The sequence below is a fragment of the Lissotriton vulgaris genome, chromosome 8, assembly GCF_964263255.1.
Source record: "Lissotriton vulgaris chromosome 8, aLisVul1.2, whole genome shotgun sequence".
In the NCBI taxonomy this organism is placed as follows: Eukaryota; Metazoa; Chordata; class Amphibia; order Caudata; family Salamandridae; genus Lissotriton; species Lissotriton vulgaris.
In genome coordinates this window covers 1,282,085,182-1,282,103,698 of record NC_141696.1, presented here as the reverse complement: position 1 = coordinate 1,282,103,698, position 18,517 = coordinate 1,282,085,182, and the positions used below count along the sequence as shown (strand labels likewise).

The window sequence follows — 18,517 nt, the reverse complement described above, 5'->3', positions numbered from 1 at the left end:
GGAATCTTCCGGGGAATCAGATATGATATTGTTGCGGCGTGACTTAGTGACTCTTGCCGTTTCACAAAAGATTCCCACAATTCAGTTATCTCCCATAATCCTGAAATTTGGTGGATCAACTCCCTTTTCTGATGATGCTGGCCATTGCCTCACTTGGGACTAAAAGGTGCTGTTTCTCTTTTCCTGCCTTGGTGCCAATTCAAGGCCATGCTGCCAGTTCATACATCAAAACTCCCCAGGCAAGGCAACTCTACAAGAAACAGTCTGCCTGACTCCCCTTAGCTTCTCTCAACTCATAGGCTTATTAAATGTAGTATTCCTTTATAAAAAGCTCTTATTTACCTCTAGGGATTTATAAGGGAATATCCCTCTCTGAAAAGCTCTCATTTGCTTCTAGGGTTCTATAACTGGTCCTTGCGTATCCTCAGCTTAATCAAAAGCATTGATGTGGCTACACTGCCACTTACTGAACACATCAACTGCATCCTCATCTTGATTCATTCCGCCTGACATCAAGTCTCAGATACATCATCTATGGCGCTATGGATCATACAACGCGCTCCACCCCGTAGATACTTTGGTTATCCTGTTGGTCCTCCTCTCTTGACCAATACGACTCATTCACACTGAACCAACCTCTATCTTAGAGGCCAAGAGGACGATAGCTACCCTCCCTAATTGCAGTCCACACCTCATCCAAGCAGGCCCAAACTCCTTCAAAAGTATCTACTCCACCAACCTCTCGAAAACTGCTGCTAAGAATCATGAATACAGACTTTTCAAGGAACTCCCAGAAACCCTCATCACTGGCCAATATTTCTCTGTATGCCTAAGGACCAACCTAATCTTCTATTCCAATGATCATGCCTGCTGGCCAAACCTCTTTGTCAACCACGTAAACATAACATGCTCTGTTGGAATCTCGAATAGGTCCAACTGCCAGTCTCAACACTGAAGTGTCAATCTTCATTTATAACAATAGGAACATCATGATCCAAGCTTCGAACATTGACCTGAAAATTTTCAACCTACAATTTGTTAACTGTCTTGACATCAAAAACTCCAATCCTTACTTCAACTATTAAGCTAGCGCCAAGACCCTAGCTTTCCCATCCTCTTCAACCTGTACATTCAACCTCAAGCCACCGCGTCATGCAACAGACTGCTCCAGTGCTCGCCCCAAGGGCACGTCAGGAATGGAACACAGATCTCTCTAGGCCTCTGACGGATGCACAGCGGTCCTCAATACGTGCAGAGATTATAAACGTGTCAATCCCCCTCTCCCCACTTATTGGTCTGCTGGGATATGTTAAAGATGTGCCCAGAGAATACCTTAAATTGACCACCTTGTTGCTCCTCCTTACGAAGCGCAGAGTTGCGTTCCACTAGGGCGGAATGAGGGCTCCTAAGCTGCAAGATTGGGTTACAGATGTCACCTATTGTCTTGAGCAGCTACCAGCATACAGGGAGCTGTTGCCCCCTAGAGCCCGCCCCAAGACATATGGGAACCCTTTACCTCCTTTCTCCTTAGCAGAGAGGCGGTCCCAGAAGCTGTCCCTGCACATGCAAGTAGGCACTTGAAACATATCTTCCATTCCAACTTGTTGTTTAGTTTGCTCTGTGTAGGGTGGCCACTTGCTTGTAAGTGATCTGGATTACTAGTCTGATGTAGAGTCGCTGTCGGCTGAATGCCCTAAGCAGTGGGGTTGGAAATGTAACTAGGAGAACTCTTTTGTATGCAATGCGCCTCTTTGTCAATAATGTCATTCTGTATACCATGCAATGTCAGATACTGTCTTATGTCATGCGACTATGCATTGTATATCCAGCTAATTATAAATAAAATAATAAATAAATACATTTTAAAATAAAAAACCTCAAGCCAACTTCTACTACCACTATTATGCTGACGAAATACGACTGTACCTCAAAGTGTCCTCTTTAGATGACGTACTCTAAATGGACCAAACCCTAAGGGGCACCCGATCCTGTTTATCCTTCAGCCACTTGAAGCTATACACGCTAAAGACATAATTACTCTGTATCCCCCTCATACAGATCGTCCCCAGTACAAGATTGTCTTGATTCTCTGAAATTAATGAACTGCAACCCAAAAATCATTGCCTCCACAAAACCATTCAGAATCAGTTGGACAAGATTTTAAATCTATAAACCCATATAAACACTCCACTAAAAATGGATAATACCAGCTGAAACTCATCCAAGCCACCAAACCTTTCATTCTAGAATCGGACTTTGAAAACGTAGAACAATCCCTAGCCATCTCCAGATTGGACTTTGGAAGTGCCCTACTTAATGGTAACCCTAAAACTCAACTAGTACCCTTAAAGCCATGTTGAACCAAGCTGCACAATTGGTGCCAAGAACTAGGTGTTTCAACCACATTACACCTGTACAGATCCCCTAAATTGGCTCCCAATGGAAGCTAGAAGCCTCTTCAAACAGTCTTGTATCATAAACAAAGCTCTGCATTGCAGAACACTAACATATCTTATACAAAACCTCATCCTATTGGGGGATAACCGATCCCTCAGGAGCACCGTATCCTTTTCCTTTAACTATCAAGATTTTAAAAACCTAGATCTATCTCCCGGTCCTTTTTGGAAATGCTTCCTGAGTTTGGAACTCAATGCCACCCTGGATGCACACAGTCCTTTCATGAAGAACTTTAAACAGTTCCTAATTGACAAATACCTACTAGACTAATACTTTATATGTCCCCTGACCAGTTTTGTAACCTAATTGTTTAACAAACAGTCAAGTAGATGCTAATGCCACTCGCAGAGAAACTTTTGACATGTTTATGGGGAAGGAACAAAGATCCCAAGTTTAAGACCTAACTGCAAACACTTATCTATTGCAATGCTCAGCTTGAATTATACACAGACCTGCTCCCTCTTGCTTCAAGACCAAAAAATATCTGGTCTTCCTTAAAATCATATCCGCTTACAACCCTATCATGACATGTAATGACTATCTTATTACTAACTGGCATGTTAACACGAGAGGCCTACAGCACATTAGTGTACACGCACGGTTTATGGGCAGGGATTTTGGCAAGATGATATGGGCTGTCACTGATCTGTAGCACACTTATGTTGTACCTGTTTGGTATATTGCAGATCTCCTGTAAATTGAAGTTGTAACTTGAGTCATTGACCTAGAAGGCACAGATGCAAGTGCCATGCGAGTAGTTCAAGACAGTCTAACAGAGGTGCGTCTTCGAGATACCTTAGTTTACACCATTGGTTGGCCTTATACATGGGTGATCCCGGGCGCTCTGATAACACTACATTAGAGTTGATAATAGATTTGTTTGTTGCTTGACACAGGGTGGATTTAATGATGACAGATGATGTTGGTTTTTGAACAGTGGCTAGTGGTGATCTTGTGGTTTTTTGCATGATATGTACAGTCACAATAGGCCCACGGGTAAACAATTAAATGTAGTTAAACATAGCCTACCACGGTGAGATGCCATTGTAATTAGGATGATTGGCTAATATACACGATTCCGCTTGGCAGTTATAGTGTAATTATACTCCATAGGATATTGTGATTCAATTAGACGTCCTACCGACTGTGGTGGTATGGGTGAATTTAAGTAGCTACACAACAAAATGCACTTCTCATTGGTGAGTTATGTAATTATGCATCCATGGTCCCTTGAAATAGCCATTTGCATTTAGGTGTGATGTTTACAAACTGATGAATGACCTGTATTTCTGTCTCCCGGTATGTGCAGGTACTGAACCAGACTATTTATTACTTGAAGAGACCCTTTAAATCAAATGTGGTCTAAACGTTGACATTTATCTTTCTTGGTTCTCAAATCATTTATGATCCATATCGTGCAATGTTGTGCATGCCTACCCGATGGACAAACAGTGTAACGAACCAGGGAGAATTTATTGTGTCTTTTGTATATATTTATTTATGTATGCACTCACCTGAGCACTGTGTTGTCTGCACTTGTTTTGTATAATAAGTTGTACTGCCATCTGCATATATATTGGATAATATATAACAGCTACAGAAACCCTCTGTGTTTTTGCAGATGTAATTCAAATGAGAACTTACTATTGACTTGCTTTAGCAATACATTAATTGATGGCCTCCCCATACTATTGGTAAAGAGTTAAAGAGAACCACAGTGCACTCTGTTTAGATATGGTTTTATAGGGTTGTCCTTGTGACATAATGCAGAATTAGTGCAGACGCTGGTCTGTAAGGACTCATTCATAGAATTGGTTCTACTTACTGGTTTCAGAAGGTAATTTAGCAAAGGTGCGATTGTCCTTTAGTGACGACAACATAGCAAGATTTCTAGGAGGTGCATCCTTGTTGCCTTCCGGCGTGACTCCACGGCTATGAAATCGTGCTGACATACAGGAGTTGGAAAAACTAGAGGAAAAACAGTGCGCACAGAACTGCATGGGAAATTACTAACCGAATATCCCAAAGCAGACATAATACCACTTGGCCTACAGGTCAGAAATATACCGGTAATTTTCAGTCACAATGACAAATTTAAAAAAAAAGTGTTCACTACATAGGCAACAAGTGCATACGCCATTGGATGGTGTTGGGCATAAACACTGCACTTGAAGAACTCAACATACCGAAACAACAAATTAGTGAGCTACAGGATAAAATTAAGTCTAACAGGGCATAGCTATACTCTCTTCAAAAAACAATTGAAGAGTTTCACTCGATACAGTTAGGGAAGAAAATAGACAAATATAGTTTCAGCATAGAAGCAGTTTATTTCCATTTGAGACCAGATTTATACACTATGTCTAGTAATCAGTACATACTACATAGGGTGACATTATCAGAATCATTACTCAGTTCAGGCGATCAATAAATTGTGGGACCTAGCAACAGGGACCAAGAATCAGGAACAGCACTCACAACACCTTGTTTTTTAGAACAGGAACATAGATGACGAAGACAGAGGGTGGAGAGGCAACAACAATCAGACAGGGGACAGGCAAATGAGGAACCAATACTACAGTCTGTGAACAGGGACACAGGTCCACCTCCTAATAAGAAATCCTCTACCTTTAACATTTCGGAACACATGATGAGAACAATGTGCTAAGTAGGACTGCGATTTGTAATCACAGAGTGAACTCTACCGGTCTTTAGAACTATCAGATTGAAACATTTCTTCAAAGACAAACTGCAACCTTCCCCTAGTGAGGACACCGGGATTATGGACACTTTTCCGGTTGACCCTCCCAGAAGTGATAGCTTTTGAAAACACGTTGCTCAAACAGGTCAAGGCACTTGAGACACATAGAAGGTACATCCCTTACAATATCTCCATCAGTGAGAGATAAGCTCTGGACTCACTAGCCAACAACAGAGAGATGCTGATTAAACCAGCAGATGAAGATTTTGTCATTGTCATCCTAAATACTTCAGTTTATGAAGAAGAAATCATGAGACAACTCAGAGAACCAAGAGACTACCAGAGGATCACAGCTGATCCTTTGGAGAAAATCCAGGATGAGATACACCACAGCAGACAGAACGTACTAAATGAGGAGGTCAAGGTTGACTTAGTACAGCAGGATGAAGACATCTTCTTAACCTGTAAATGTTTATGACTTTTTTATTGTTGTTGGGAAGTCACCATTAACTCTATCTCTGTTTTATGTTTTTTTAAGGAAAAAACAAAGTTTAAAAGGATATTCAAAATGTCAGTTAAAACATACAATTGTAAACAAACTAAACCACTGAAATTCACCAGTTAAAGTTTTCTCAAGTAACTATAACTAATGGCCTAAGGTAACTATAACTCACGCCCTCACCATGCACAATGTCGTTATTAATGATGTAATTTCAGATGTTGTAGTGATGTTATCAGTGATGTCATAGAACACGTCATGAGCAATGTAATATGGGAGGCAATTAGCAGTGCATGGCGAGGGTGCAAGGGTCAGTTACTTTAGGGCACATTGTTTTATTTATAATCTCCTAAATTTGGCCTGGCCTGCTTTCATATGTTTTATTTTTTTTAAGTATTTAAAGAAAACAGGGGGTTAAATCTGTTCAGTGAGATGAAATCATTGAATATACCACCTGGCTATTATTAGAGCTGTTTTCATTTGTAAAGTAACAGTATAATGCAAGCTGTGACAAACTAATTGGTGTTTTCCCTTGTACTCGATATACTATGCACTATATTAATAATGTGGAATTGCAGTAGTAGGCTGTGTGATCCTGTCCTTGGTAGGCATTTGCTAAATTGCATATTTACTGGAAAGACATCTTGAGTGCTACATGGCATTTATTGGCATACCCAGCTGTAGCAGAACCAGAGCATAATATGGTGGGACTTGGAGACCGAAAAATTAAAAGCTATAATTCCCTGTAACAGAGATATGATACAATCTCTTGTTACTATTATCAAGGATGAATATAAAAACATTTTTTTTAACATAACAAAAGTCCCTTCAATACTTTACTATCAGTTGGAAATATGTGATCCAGTGGTTATGGAGTTAGTAGCAAATATTATCCATAATCATTTGGGAATGTATGTCCAAGGAAAACAAAATAATTGGCATGCCCTGCGTACAGTCTGCCTCTTTGAATTAAGAATATTCAAGTGGCAGGAAAATTTAGATAAACTCTCAGACAGCCATAAAGAATATGAATATTAAATCCAGTATTTTATAAGAAATGGAAATACTGCTTGAATCTGTGTCAGAAAGGGTTGTCTGTATAAAAGTCTACTACTTCCTATTAAAGGAACATTCAGTCTGGAAAAAAACACGACTTACCTATGTAACTAAAAGTTAAAATTGAATATTTATTTTACACTAGTTGGAATGCCATTGCATAATGGTATGGATTGTTACATACTACCTCTTTTAAATCAAAACAATAAAAACATACTTTGCTTACAAAAAAAACAAGATCTGCTATATACATTTAAGAGTTATTTTTAAAATATGGTTTGTTTTACACAAGTAACTTTGTGATCAGGTACACATTTTTAATATCAATTAAAATGTTTTACATTTCTGGATTTGTGTCTTAGGTGCAAGAAAATCGGCAGCTAAAAGTGTTATTTTTATCCAAATGTGTGTGCACTTTATATATTATAGATCGTTTATGATTAATGGCACCCATGTGGTTTATTTAATTTTGCTTGTCTCCTAGGTGTGTTGAAGCAGTGAAAGCGTCTCAGTATGTAGAGCTGGCCAATGACTTGGAAATAAACAAAGCAATCACCTTTCTGAGGCAAAAAGATTTTGATCAGGTAGTCTTTTTCTATGCTTTTTAGAGGAATCAAATGAGTCATCTAAATGTGGCATTGAGGGCATGTTTTGTTTTACCTATATACGTAGTGCTGTGCATTGATGTAAATGTACAGTGATTTGGAGGGAATTCACAAACGTCCCCAGTAGTACCCCTGTAAAGCTGTATCACCAGACTGGGGATGTGCTGCGACTTCTAGAGTGACCACTTCCCTCCAAGTCATTCAGACATGGTTTCTAGTTCGCTATTTTTGTGTAACAACCTGGGTGTTGTAGTTTTGCTTTTCTTCCACTGATTAGACTATCATACCTCAAAATAATGGTTTGTTGGTAAAATGTTCACTCAACTGAAGTGAGGTGGTCACCCTAGTGATATCTACTATGCCCCCAATATGGAGATGTAGGCAGTCTATGACACTGCATTGGGTAATTACAGCCCAAAGTGGAAATGCATATTTCTGTTCTTTTCCTCTTTATTTCTCCACAAGGAACATATTTCCCCCACTCTGAGATAACCCTTCCATCACACTCCAAGCATATATGAAAGCCTTCCAATTCTTTTCCCACCTTGCAAGGGGAGGTATCCAGCCCTCTTCTGGAGTAAATCTCCAGCATTTTCCAGAGTGTAAGATGAGTTTGTAAATGTAAACGAGTGCACACGTTTGTGGGCATTCACAAATAAACCATGCTTTGAACCTCTCACTTTCTTTCCCCTTGCCTGGGTTAACTTCTCTGTAACGGTGTTGCTATTCCACTGGTAACACAGCTTTGTGAAAATGACTTTTGTAGCTACATATTTATTCTTTTTAAAGAGGTTTCCATGACAATGTTAATCTCAGTATCAACATTCCATATTAACCTCTCCTAATCGCTCCACAGTCATAGATCCTACCTTTTATTTTGGAAGTAACTTTTATCATCACCAGAAGGTTTTGGTTATTTATGAGTGAGAAAGTTCATTGTAATAATGATTTATGCATGCTTAGAAACCATTTTGTTTAAAAAAACATATTTTTATAGGCATTTATAGTTTACAGTGACAAAGTGCGTCAGGATACAGTTGGTCGAATTGCATTTCTCGCATTTTATATCAGAATACATTGCTATCCACACAGTAATTAGACCAATATCCTGCCACTAATAAGGTCTTAAGGTGCAGGATTTCTATATAGAACGATGGTGCAAAACTGGGGAAGCGTTCATGGAATTCTGGGTACGGGTGCTTATAAACCAGTTCATCAAATAATTAACATTGTTTGTGATACTACATTGTTTCTTTTAGGTACTTAACTTCCTCCTTTTACAAAATCTAACATTGGACCCCATTCTTATTTCCCACACAAGGATTTTGAATCTAATTTCTTAGACCTCTATTATTGATCCTGCAGTAATATCAGTGTGTTAGATTTGCACCCAGAATTACTGATACAGCAGCTGTCCCTATAAAACCTAAGGAATGGGGGATAAGATGTTGAAGTAATTCTTACTGTTCGGATGTCTGTGTGCGAATCCCGATATCTGTGTCTTTTTTGTGTGGAAAAATTATGTCAGGTTTGACCTGGTAGATATGTGCCTAGAGTCACCTGGTATAATATCTAAGACAGTAATACAGTTGGCTTTGTATGACCTATTTGGAAAGAAACTCCTGTGTCCACTCAAATTGGTATTAAGACGTCACATCAGAGGTGTGTCTCAATGTTGTGTTAGAATTCATAGTAATAAATATGATGTTTATAGCAGGTTTGTACTGTGAATTTCAATGTGAATTATGCTAATGCTTAACATCTTGCTTAAATTTAGGTTACCTTAATCTGTATTTCCTTTTGCAATGATGACTTACTGTATTAGTTTACAATATATAACTGTGTGTAATTGTAGAGGATGTAACACAATTTATTTCAAAGAAATCAACAAAGAAAGTTAATGTCAGTTACTGTAAATCCCTTTATCAAATCATCTCTTATGAAAACATTTTCATTTAATTTGTAGATGTAATTTCATAGTACATCATTTAATGATTTTGTTTACTTTTTACAATTGCATCTTTTGCTTTCCTTCTCACTTCTTGCTCCATTCTACAAGCATAAAGAGGTAGGTTGTGAAGTTAGCATTCAGTTGTGTTGTATCTTAAGTGTATAATTAACGACTGGCAGCTATTTGGCATTTTAGACAAGAACGGAAAAGAACACTTCAGCGTGTATCCTCCCCTTCAACATAGCAGATATACATAACAGCAAGAACTTTTAAAATTAGTTATTTGACCCGATGGAAAACGTCATCCAGTTTTGTATGATGGACAACAAATTGCATTTGATTTGACCTCTTAGTTTCCAGGTAACACCCTAAATCGTAAGGTAGTTCAGAGGCTTTCTCATAAAATGCCACATTTTTATAAAGTGTCATCCAAAGCTTAGGTCTTGCCATGCTACTAATTTAAAGTAGTGCTTGCTGGCAAGCTGAGTATTCTTTTTTCATCTTTTGTGGCCATTAATTTTAAAAATAGTTTCGATACAGAATACAGATGTATTGCTAAATGTTTTCATGAGTGCTGTATGCAGATTGAACTGCGCCAATATTCTCATAAGCCATCCAAAAGCATGATGCATGTTTTTGTTGCAAATAAAAAAAGGCCAATATAGTTAACATACATTGCTGACTGGGAGGGACGGCATCAGGTTGTGGAGTAGGGACATCGAGAATACCCAACTGGCTTGATCTGCCTCTGTCTATCCTCTTTCTTTCACACAGTTAAAAAATGTAGGAACATTTAAAATTGTTTTGGCCAAGGTGAAGTGCTCTAATGTTGACCATGCTCATTGCTACATTTTAAAGTGCCAAACTGGCAATAGATAAAACTGTTTTGCTCCCAGCTTAAAGAAGAAATTGTAAACTATAAACAAATACCACACGACCACCAGCAACCTTCTCTGTTTTCAGTTTTTCTGGCAAACTGAGGCTGGGCACTTTCATTAGGCCACTTTCCACCACCAACTCCCAGCCTCCAGTGGAATGCAGAAGAAGTGTATGGCACTGGGGTTTGTTTTCCTCGCACTGAAACGTATTTGATGGAGGCACATTTTAGACAATGATGGATATGTGTAACCATCCTACTCCACCACTTCCTCTCTCTATTTCTTTTATGTTGACTAGATATATTATGCCTCACTCAGTGCAACTTACTTCTCTGACAGAGCCCCATATTTGTTGACTTCTTTGGTCTAAATGTGGTATCAATAAATAAAACTAAAAGAATGAGGCCTCATTCATCACAAGCAGTGACAATGCCAGTAGGTTTGACTTACAGCCTAATGTGTGTCATCTGTAATTGGTAACTTCACGTGTGATTGTGTAGAGATCTATACCAGATGTGCTACTTGGATGTGGATCAGTGTGAGGTCTCTGAAAAACAAATGTAGTCAAAGTAGGTACAAGTTAGGGCTGGCTAATGGCGTTGTACACATCGAGAGGTTGCTTGGCAGAACTGAAAAGATTTAGTGGCTGATGGGGAGATCATGCTCCCACTGACATAGGTGCCAAGTGGCTCAGTGTCATCACTAATACTTAAACCAGTGACTCACAATCAAAAGTAGTGGGAAAGTGGAAGAGCGGGAGAAGGGATCAGGCAGAGATGGACATGCATGGCTATGTTGAGGGTTTGAGTGAAGGTTGGTAGTGGAGGAGGTGTTGATGATAGAGCAGGAGGAAATGGGAGAAGAGATGAAGAGGTTGTGAAGTGTATGAAGTAAAGGGATGCTTATAATTAGGCTTTCCTGTTTCTATTTTTGGTAAATTCTGGTGGGGTATTTTCAGTTTTTTCAATACCTTAAAAAAACAGTGGTTATCAGTGGTTACATATTTTTACTCATTTAAGAATATCAGAAATAGTGTTTTTTCGGTGTTTATGGAATTTTAATTTAATTTTAATTATTGCTTGCTTTCTGCACTGATAGTGCATGTGTATAGGTAGTGTGTGCACAGGGTATATGAGGACCAAATAAATCTTTACTGCACCAGAATGGACTACAAAGTCGAAAGTATTCTTCATTAACTCTGAAGATTGTAAAGATGCTTTCAGCATACCATCTAGCAAGTGACAAGTATCTCTTTCAGGGAAGCACTTCAGCTCAGGTATCGATTTTGACAGGCCATCATACAACTTTTTCATATAGGTAGCTGAATTACTGCAAATACAAAATACAATATCACTCCAATCTTTATTGAACTTGGTAGGAACTGTTTTCAGCAGCATTCCAAGTGACAGTGTGTTCCATGTTTTCCAAACGCCTGGTGTCATGTTTTCACCACTATCTCAGATGCTTGGTTACAACATTCTTTTCACATATGCCTGTCACTACATCTTGCATTGAATGTGTCAAGACTGGGGTGTTTGGCAATTCTCTTACAATGAATACTGACTCACCAGAAAAGGGGGCTGATGTATTGAAGGATTTGACCCATTCTCTGTCTGTGGGTAAATTTGATGCTACATATTAGAAAAGATTCTTATGGAACCAGCCATTTTACCTATCCGTGAAATCAAATGTAGCCAAAATTTCAACTATGACTTTGATATTTCCTAATTCTCTACAATTTATAAAATAACGAAATAAGACCTAAAACATTCTTCTAAACACTGCATCTTTAGACCAAAGACCACAAAACAAAAAAAGCAGAAGGAAGAAGAGACAATGTTTTAGTGACATCCCTAACCAACAAAACTCAAGCAGAATATTATTAGCCCAGTCTTTCTTGATAATACCTTGTATAACAAATTTACATTGTATTGGCTCCTTCAGGACGAAATAAAAAGGACTCTTTCACTCATCTTTTCCTTTCTTTGAATGGCAGTTAGTTTGTGGTTGCAAATGTGTTTTTTCAGTGTTTATATGTGTACACCGGTGATGGCTATTTTCCTTTCGGTGGGGTTTTGTCAGTTATTATAGGTTTAAACCTAAAACCAGATAGCCTACTTATCATGTATATGAGTGCAGATTATTAAGAAGGAGTGGTGATAGAGTAAGTGTGCTGATAAGGAATGTGCAGCCTTGTGGTAAAGGCGGTAACAAGATGTGAAAGAATTGTAAGTGAGACAAGGGAAAAGAAGTGATGGGGTGGAAGGTGGTCAAGAGGTGGAATTGGAGCATGTGGGTAGAGATGAGATGACAACAGATGTACCAAGAGAGGTTGAGGGAGAGATGATGTGGTGGTGGATGCATAAGTGAGGTAACTGGAAGTGCAGTGGGTGGTGAAAAGGTGTGAGGAGGACTTTGGGCATATGATAAGGATTGGGGAATGTAAAGCAGCATAGGGTTGTGATGGAGATGGTTGTAGAATAGTTACGAGAGAGAAAAGGGTCTTGTTTATGGGAAGACGTTTGTGGTATTTGAAAGTGGTAGCAAGGAGGTGGTGAAGAAGGCTGGAGGATGAAGGAGAAGAACAAGGACAAAGGAAAAGTTTGTGGTGACGTTTTTGTGGAGGATCACAAGTGTGACAATCAAGAGTGTGACAAGGGGATTTGTGGCAGTAAGGAGTTTAAGGGGTGGTGGCATAGGGAGAGAAGGCGGGAAAATAAATAATGATGTTGCGGAATGAAGAGGATTTGCGAGTTTGCCCTTCCTACAGGGTCACCCAGTATTATTTGCCTTTTTACTGAATCCTATTTTTGTTTTATGCAGATTTTCTACTAGTGCTCTCCATTTTAAACATATTACCATTGGCAGATTGACACATTTAATTTACTTGTAAATCCCTACTAAATGGTACTACCTGTACCCAGGGCCTGTAAGTTAAAAGCCACTTGTGGGCTGCAACACTCATTGTGCCAGCCACTATAGTAGCCCTGCATACCATGTCTCCAGGCCTACCACTACAGCCTGGCTCTGCAGTTTTGAAAATGCCATTTCTGTCTGGCGAAACATTTTGCCAGGCCTAAAACCTTCCTTTTTAATACTTATAAGTCTCCCCTAAGGTACGACTTAAATGCATATATGGCAGGGTGTTTGTTATTTAAAAGTAGGACATGTCTTGTCCTGGCAGTGACAAACCTCCAAATTTGTTTATCACTGTGGCAAGGCTGGCTCTCTCATAGGCTAACAGTGGTTTATACTATTACATTTAATAAGTGCTAAATGCAGTTTGGAAATAGCTAAAGAAAATATTTCCAGGACTCATTTTAATTGTAATTTAAAATCCAACTTAATGGGAAAATTGGATTCTATATTACTATTTTGCAAATGACACTTTTAGAAAGTTATTTTCCTGCTTTAAACCAAAATACTTTTCTGTTGGTGTCAAGGTTTCACCTGTCCCCTGATGGCTGTGCTGGGGTGAGATGTGTATTGCTTCCAGATGGTGGGTAATGGGCTCTGAGTGTGGAGAAGGAGTCTCCTCCCTTGACAGGTTTGGTCTGGGGCTGTACCCAGCCCATTCCTGAGCTTCAAAGGATGCCTACCCTTTTACTGCCAGATGAAACTCATTCCTAGCCCTAATTCCCTTTTGTCTTTCTTGTCAGGCTGGCTCCAAGCATTGTGGGGTTTGGTTGCAGCCCAGAACTGGTTTTGCGTATGGACAAATAATTGCCTCCAGCCACAGGCTGGCACTGGCATAAACGTGGCATCCTCAGAACTCTTCTCAGAGCAGTCCTGGACCCGTAAAGAATCAGAAGAGGGGCTGCCCTCCAGTCTGAAAGACCAGAGGAAAGACTGGACCTGCTTTCCTTGAACCCAAGACTCCAGAAGAGACACCAAGGGTCCATTGGCGATCTCTTGTTTGAACTACAGGGACACAACAAGCTTCCAGAGACCTCTCTCCCTGCAACTACCCAGCTGACCAGTTCCAAATGGGCCCTGCTGCTGGCCTCTACTGGAGTGAGTCCTAACCCCCAGGTGATGCCCCCCAGGTCCTGGACCCTTGTCTGGTGTTAGTGTGTGCAGCTCCTGTCCTCAAGCTGCAATAAGTAGGACTTGGCAAAACATTTCTTACTTTCTACTTAAACAACCGATGGAGACCGGACTCGCCCGGCTGTCGGCATCAAACTTCTGGTGAGTATTTGGACAAAATATTGAGTTCTAAATATTGAGTTACGGAAATATTGTGAAAAAATATAATACAGAAATATTGTGATGCAGAATTATCGTTGTCAAGAATATAAATTTTGCAGGTAAGTAATATTGTTGTCAAGAGTATTGTTAATAGCTTGTTCAATAATATATTTGTAAAAAATATTTTTTTAATTATGTTTGTGTTTTAATTCATATCTAAATTTTATGTGTTATTGTTTGGATAATTGTTAATATTTTTGAACCTAGTTTGTAATTTTAAGTGATTTATAATATTTAACTTAATTTTTAATAGGAATTTATAGTGTCATAGCGGGTTGCTTGGTTTGTAGGGGTGTAGGGTGGGAAGTTAAGTATAATTGATTAGCAATTATTGAATTGATTATTGTGTTAATTGTGTAATAAATATATTTAAGTTCTATTAGGTGAGGACTGCTGGGTTTGTAGGGGTATAGGTTTGGAAGTTCATTAAGTAATAATTACTTAACAGTTAATTATTAGATAATTGATTATTAAATATGTAAATTGTGTAATAATTATATATTAGGTCCATGGCTGCTGGGTTAGTAAGGGTTGAGAATTGGAAAATCAAGTAATAATTAACAGTTAATTCCTATTTTATTATTAATTTAATTGGTTATTAATTATGCAAATTGTATAATACTTTTATATTTTAGTTATATATCAGGTGCACGTGGTTGGGTTCGTAGGGCTATAGGAGGGGAAGTTAATTAAGTAATAATTAAATAGTAATTAACAATCAATTATTTAATTGATTATTAATTATGTCAGTTGTGTTATTATATTTTTTACGATTTATATATAAGGTGCGAGCTGATGGGTTTGTAGGTGTATAGGTTGGAAAGTTAATTATTAATTAATGAAATTAATTCATTAAATAATATCTAATTGATTATTATGTTACTTGTGTTATATTTATTTTCTTTAGTTATATTTTAAGAGTGGGCTGCTAGATTTGTGGGGGAGTGGTGTGGTAAGTTAATTAAGTAATAAATAAATTACATTTTGTAATTGATAATTACATTATTTAATACCATGTTAATTGTTTAAGTTTTATTTTTATATATAGAACTTTTTTTTAGTTAATTAATAAAGTTCATATTAAGAGTTTTATATTTGTTATAAATTAATAGGGTTATGTTACAAAAATGTTATGTGTTTAATAATAATAATTCCAAATTTGTAAACCGCAGCGTATCACCCCTAAAGGTATCCAGGTGCTCGGGCCTTAGGGGAGATTAAGTGAGCTATTGCCCAGAGTCACATAGTGCTGAAATGAGCTGCCGCCGGAGATCAAACCGGGAACCCCACGCTCTGGAGTCAGCCGCTCTGCCCACCGCACCACAACTCTACCCTCAAGTGAAGTACTTTCCCTACTGTTGCTCATACTGGTGTGGGAATAGTAAATGTTACCCCTCCGAAGTCCACCGCTTTCGCTACTGCTTAACAGTCTGGATTGGGAATAGTAAATGTTACTCCTCTAAAGTCCTACGCTTTCCCTACTGTTGCACACACTGGAGTGGAAATAGTAAATATGACCCCTCCGAAGTCCAACACTTTCTCTTCTGTTGTACTGATTGGAGCGGGAATAGTAAATCTTACCGCTCCGAAGTATAACGCTTTCCCTATTGTTGCAAAGACTGGAGTGGGAATAGTGAATGTAATCCCTCTGAACTCCAAAGCTTTATTTTTGCTCAAACAGAAGTGGTAATAGTACATTTTATCCCTCTGGAGCCCAGTGCTTTCCCTACTGTTGCACATATATGTATATATATATATATGGCGGCATACTGATGCGTGGCGAAATAACCTTTAATAAATAATGAAGCACGAAAAAATGGGTGCGCGTTTGTCTATCTGAGTCCTGGCTGGTGATTGGACTCTGAAGGATAGAGTACTGGAATATATATATATATATATATATTCGCTTCCCAACAAAAACTCCTTCCGGGTCCCTCGACCCGTGAAAGGTGGCGTGGACGCCGGCGGAGTGAATCCGACACGAGTATGATATCAATAAACAAAGTCCATAACCCACGCTCTCAGGAAACAACTCGGAGACACCAAAATGAAGCCAGTGCTGTTTTAATTCACAACGCGTTTCGCCGACAACGGCTTGATCACGTGATCAAGCCGTTGTCGGCGAAACGCGTTGTGAATTAAAACAGCACTGGCTTCATTTTGGTGTCTCCGAGTTGTTTCCTGAGAGCGTGGGTTATGGACTTTGTTTATTGATATCATATATATATATATATATATATATATATATATATATATATATATATATATATATATATATATATATATATATATATATATATATATATATATAGTTATATATATATATATATATATATATATATATATATATAGTTATATATATATATAGTCATATATATATATATAGTTATATATATATATATATATATAGTTATATATATATATATATAGTTATATATATATATATATATAGTCATATATATATATATATATATATATAGTCATATATATACACAGCTTGTTATGAGGCAGAAAGGGTGAAAGTCATAAACCATTTTGTGCTCTTTTTATCGTCCTTCAGTGAGTTTGGAACTGCATATTTATATCCGTCTGTTTCTAAATACTGGTTCATTACTTGGTATGTAGAACAGGTTAAGAAAAAGCCCACTTGGGCATGACTCCTGTTAGGTTCACTGTTTATTTCTTCAGTAACTTTAATCAAGTTTACTATGATGCATTTAACTTGTATGGGCATGTTTTTGCTGAAATTCAGTGCGAAGATCAGCTATGTCGGATATCAAATAATGGATTTGCCCACTTTGGCTAAATTGTACCGGCAGCAAAACGCAGTATTTGCAACACCAGTGTTAAAAATAATGTTAAAAAATCTTGTAACAAATCATTTAAAAATCATTTAACCAAATCATTTATGAAGTTCATGTCTTGACAAATGTATTTTATACAAATGTAAAATACGTGCTGATAAACAATATTTATTATCAGAGTTTGAAAGCCACTTTAAAATGGCACCCATGTTAGACTTTGAGTTCACTAGTCTAATGTAGTCCTATCTTTGTATTTTGTTTAACATTGTATTTAAAGAGGGCACAATAGAGTTTTCGCCATACCGTGAACAAGCTATAAGCGAAACGCGTTGGTGAGGCGTCACCTTGCCTTAATACACGTTAAGAAGCACTCTTGAGCGTCCTGGATTTCTCTCCTTGAAAAACCGAGAGTTGGCATAGTGATAATACTGGGCAGCTGGAGCCTGTCCGGGACTGCCGTGGAGAAAGCTCCAAGCTTCCGGGGTTTGGATATATATATATATATATATATATATATATATATATATCACGCTCACTGGGGTATCCAACAATTGAGCAGCACTCGAGTCATAAACCGCTTGTTCCCTATCAAGCCTTTATTTGGTACAAACAGCTCGCATTGTCCAGTCCTTTAAAAAGCAGCAGACCGCTGCCTGACGCTTTTCGAGATCAACTCTTCCTCGGAGGCAGTAGCGGTCAAAAGAGGCATGGAGGACTGCAGCTTCCTGATATTCAAAATCGTGGATTCTGATTGGTCCACTCTTTATAGATCACACGTTGCAGTCTGGGAGTTGTAGTCCTTATTATTTCCTCAGATGGATGCCCCTTTTACATAAATGCTCAGATAAAGCCCTCAGTGAGCCCCAGACAGTGCTTCTGTTTTTATCCAAGGTTCATGCTCCACATATGAGTCCAGTAACATCTGGCTCTGTGGCCCCCTGTTATGGGGTGGTGCCGCTCGGCGGCAGGACCGCCGCCCATACATCACGCTCACTGGGGTATCCAACAATTGAGCAGCAATCGAGTCACAAACCGCTTGTTCCCCATCAAGCCTTTATTTGGTACAAACAGCTCACATTGTCCAGTCCTTTAAAAAGCAGCAGACCGCTGCCTGACGCGTTTCGAGATCAACTCTTCCTCAGAGGCAGTAGCGGTCAAAAGAGGCATGGAGGACTGCAGCTTCCTAAATGTGGAGCATGAACCTTGGATAAAAACAGAAGCACTGTCCAGGGCTCACTGAGGGCTTTATCTGAGCATTTATGTAAAAGGGGCATCCATCTGAGGAAATAATAAGGACTACAACTCCCAGACTGCAACG

General features: G+C 38.6%; 1 protein-coding gene across 2 annotated transcripts in view; it reads left to right on the top strand.

Annotated features, from left to right (window-relative positions):
- Positions 1–18,517, top strand: part of IFT88 (intraflagellar transport 88) — a 536,518-nt gene that overhangs the window by 256,223 nt on the left and 261,778 nt on the right. For both annotated transcript variants that reach the window (XM_086935210.1, XM_086935211.1), the window contains exon 15: positions 7,198–7,297. In XM_086935210.1, the coding sequence (XP_086791336.1) occupies positions 7,198–7,297 (100 nt within the window). The remainder of the gene's footprint in view (positions 1–7,197; positions 7,298–18,517) is intronic.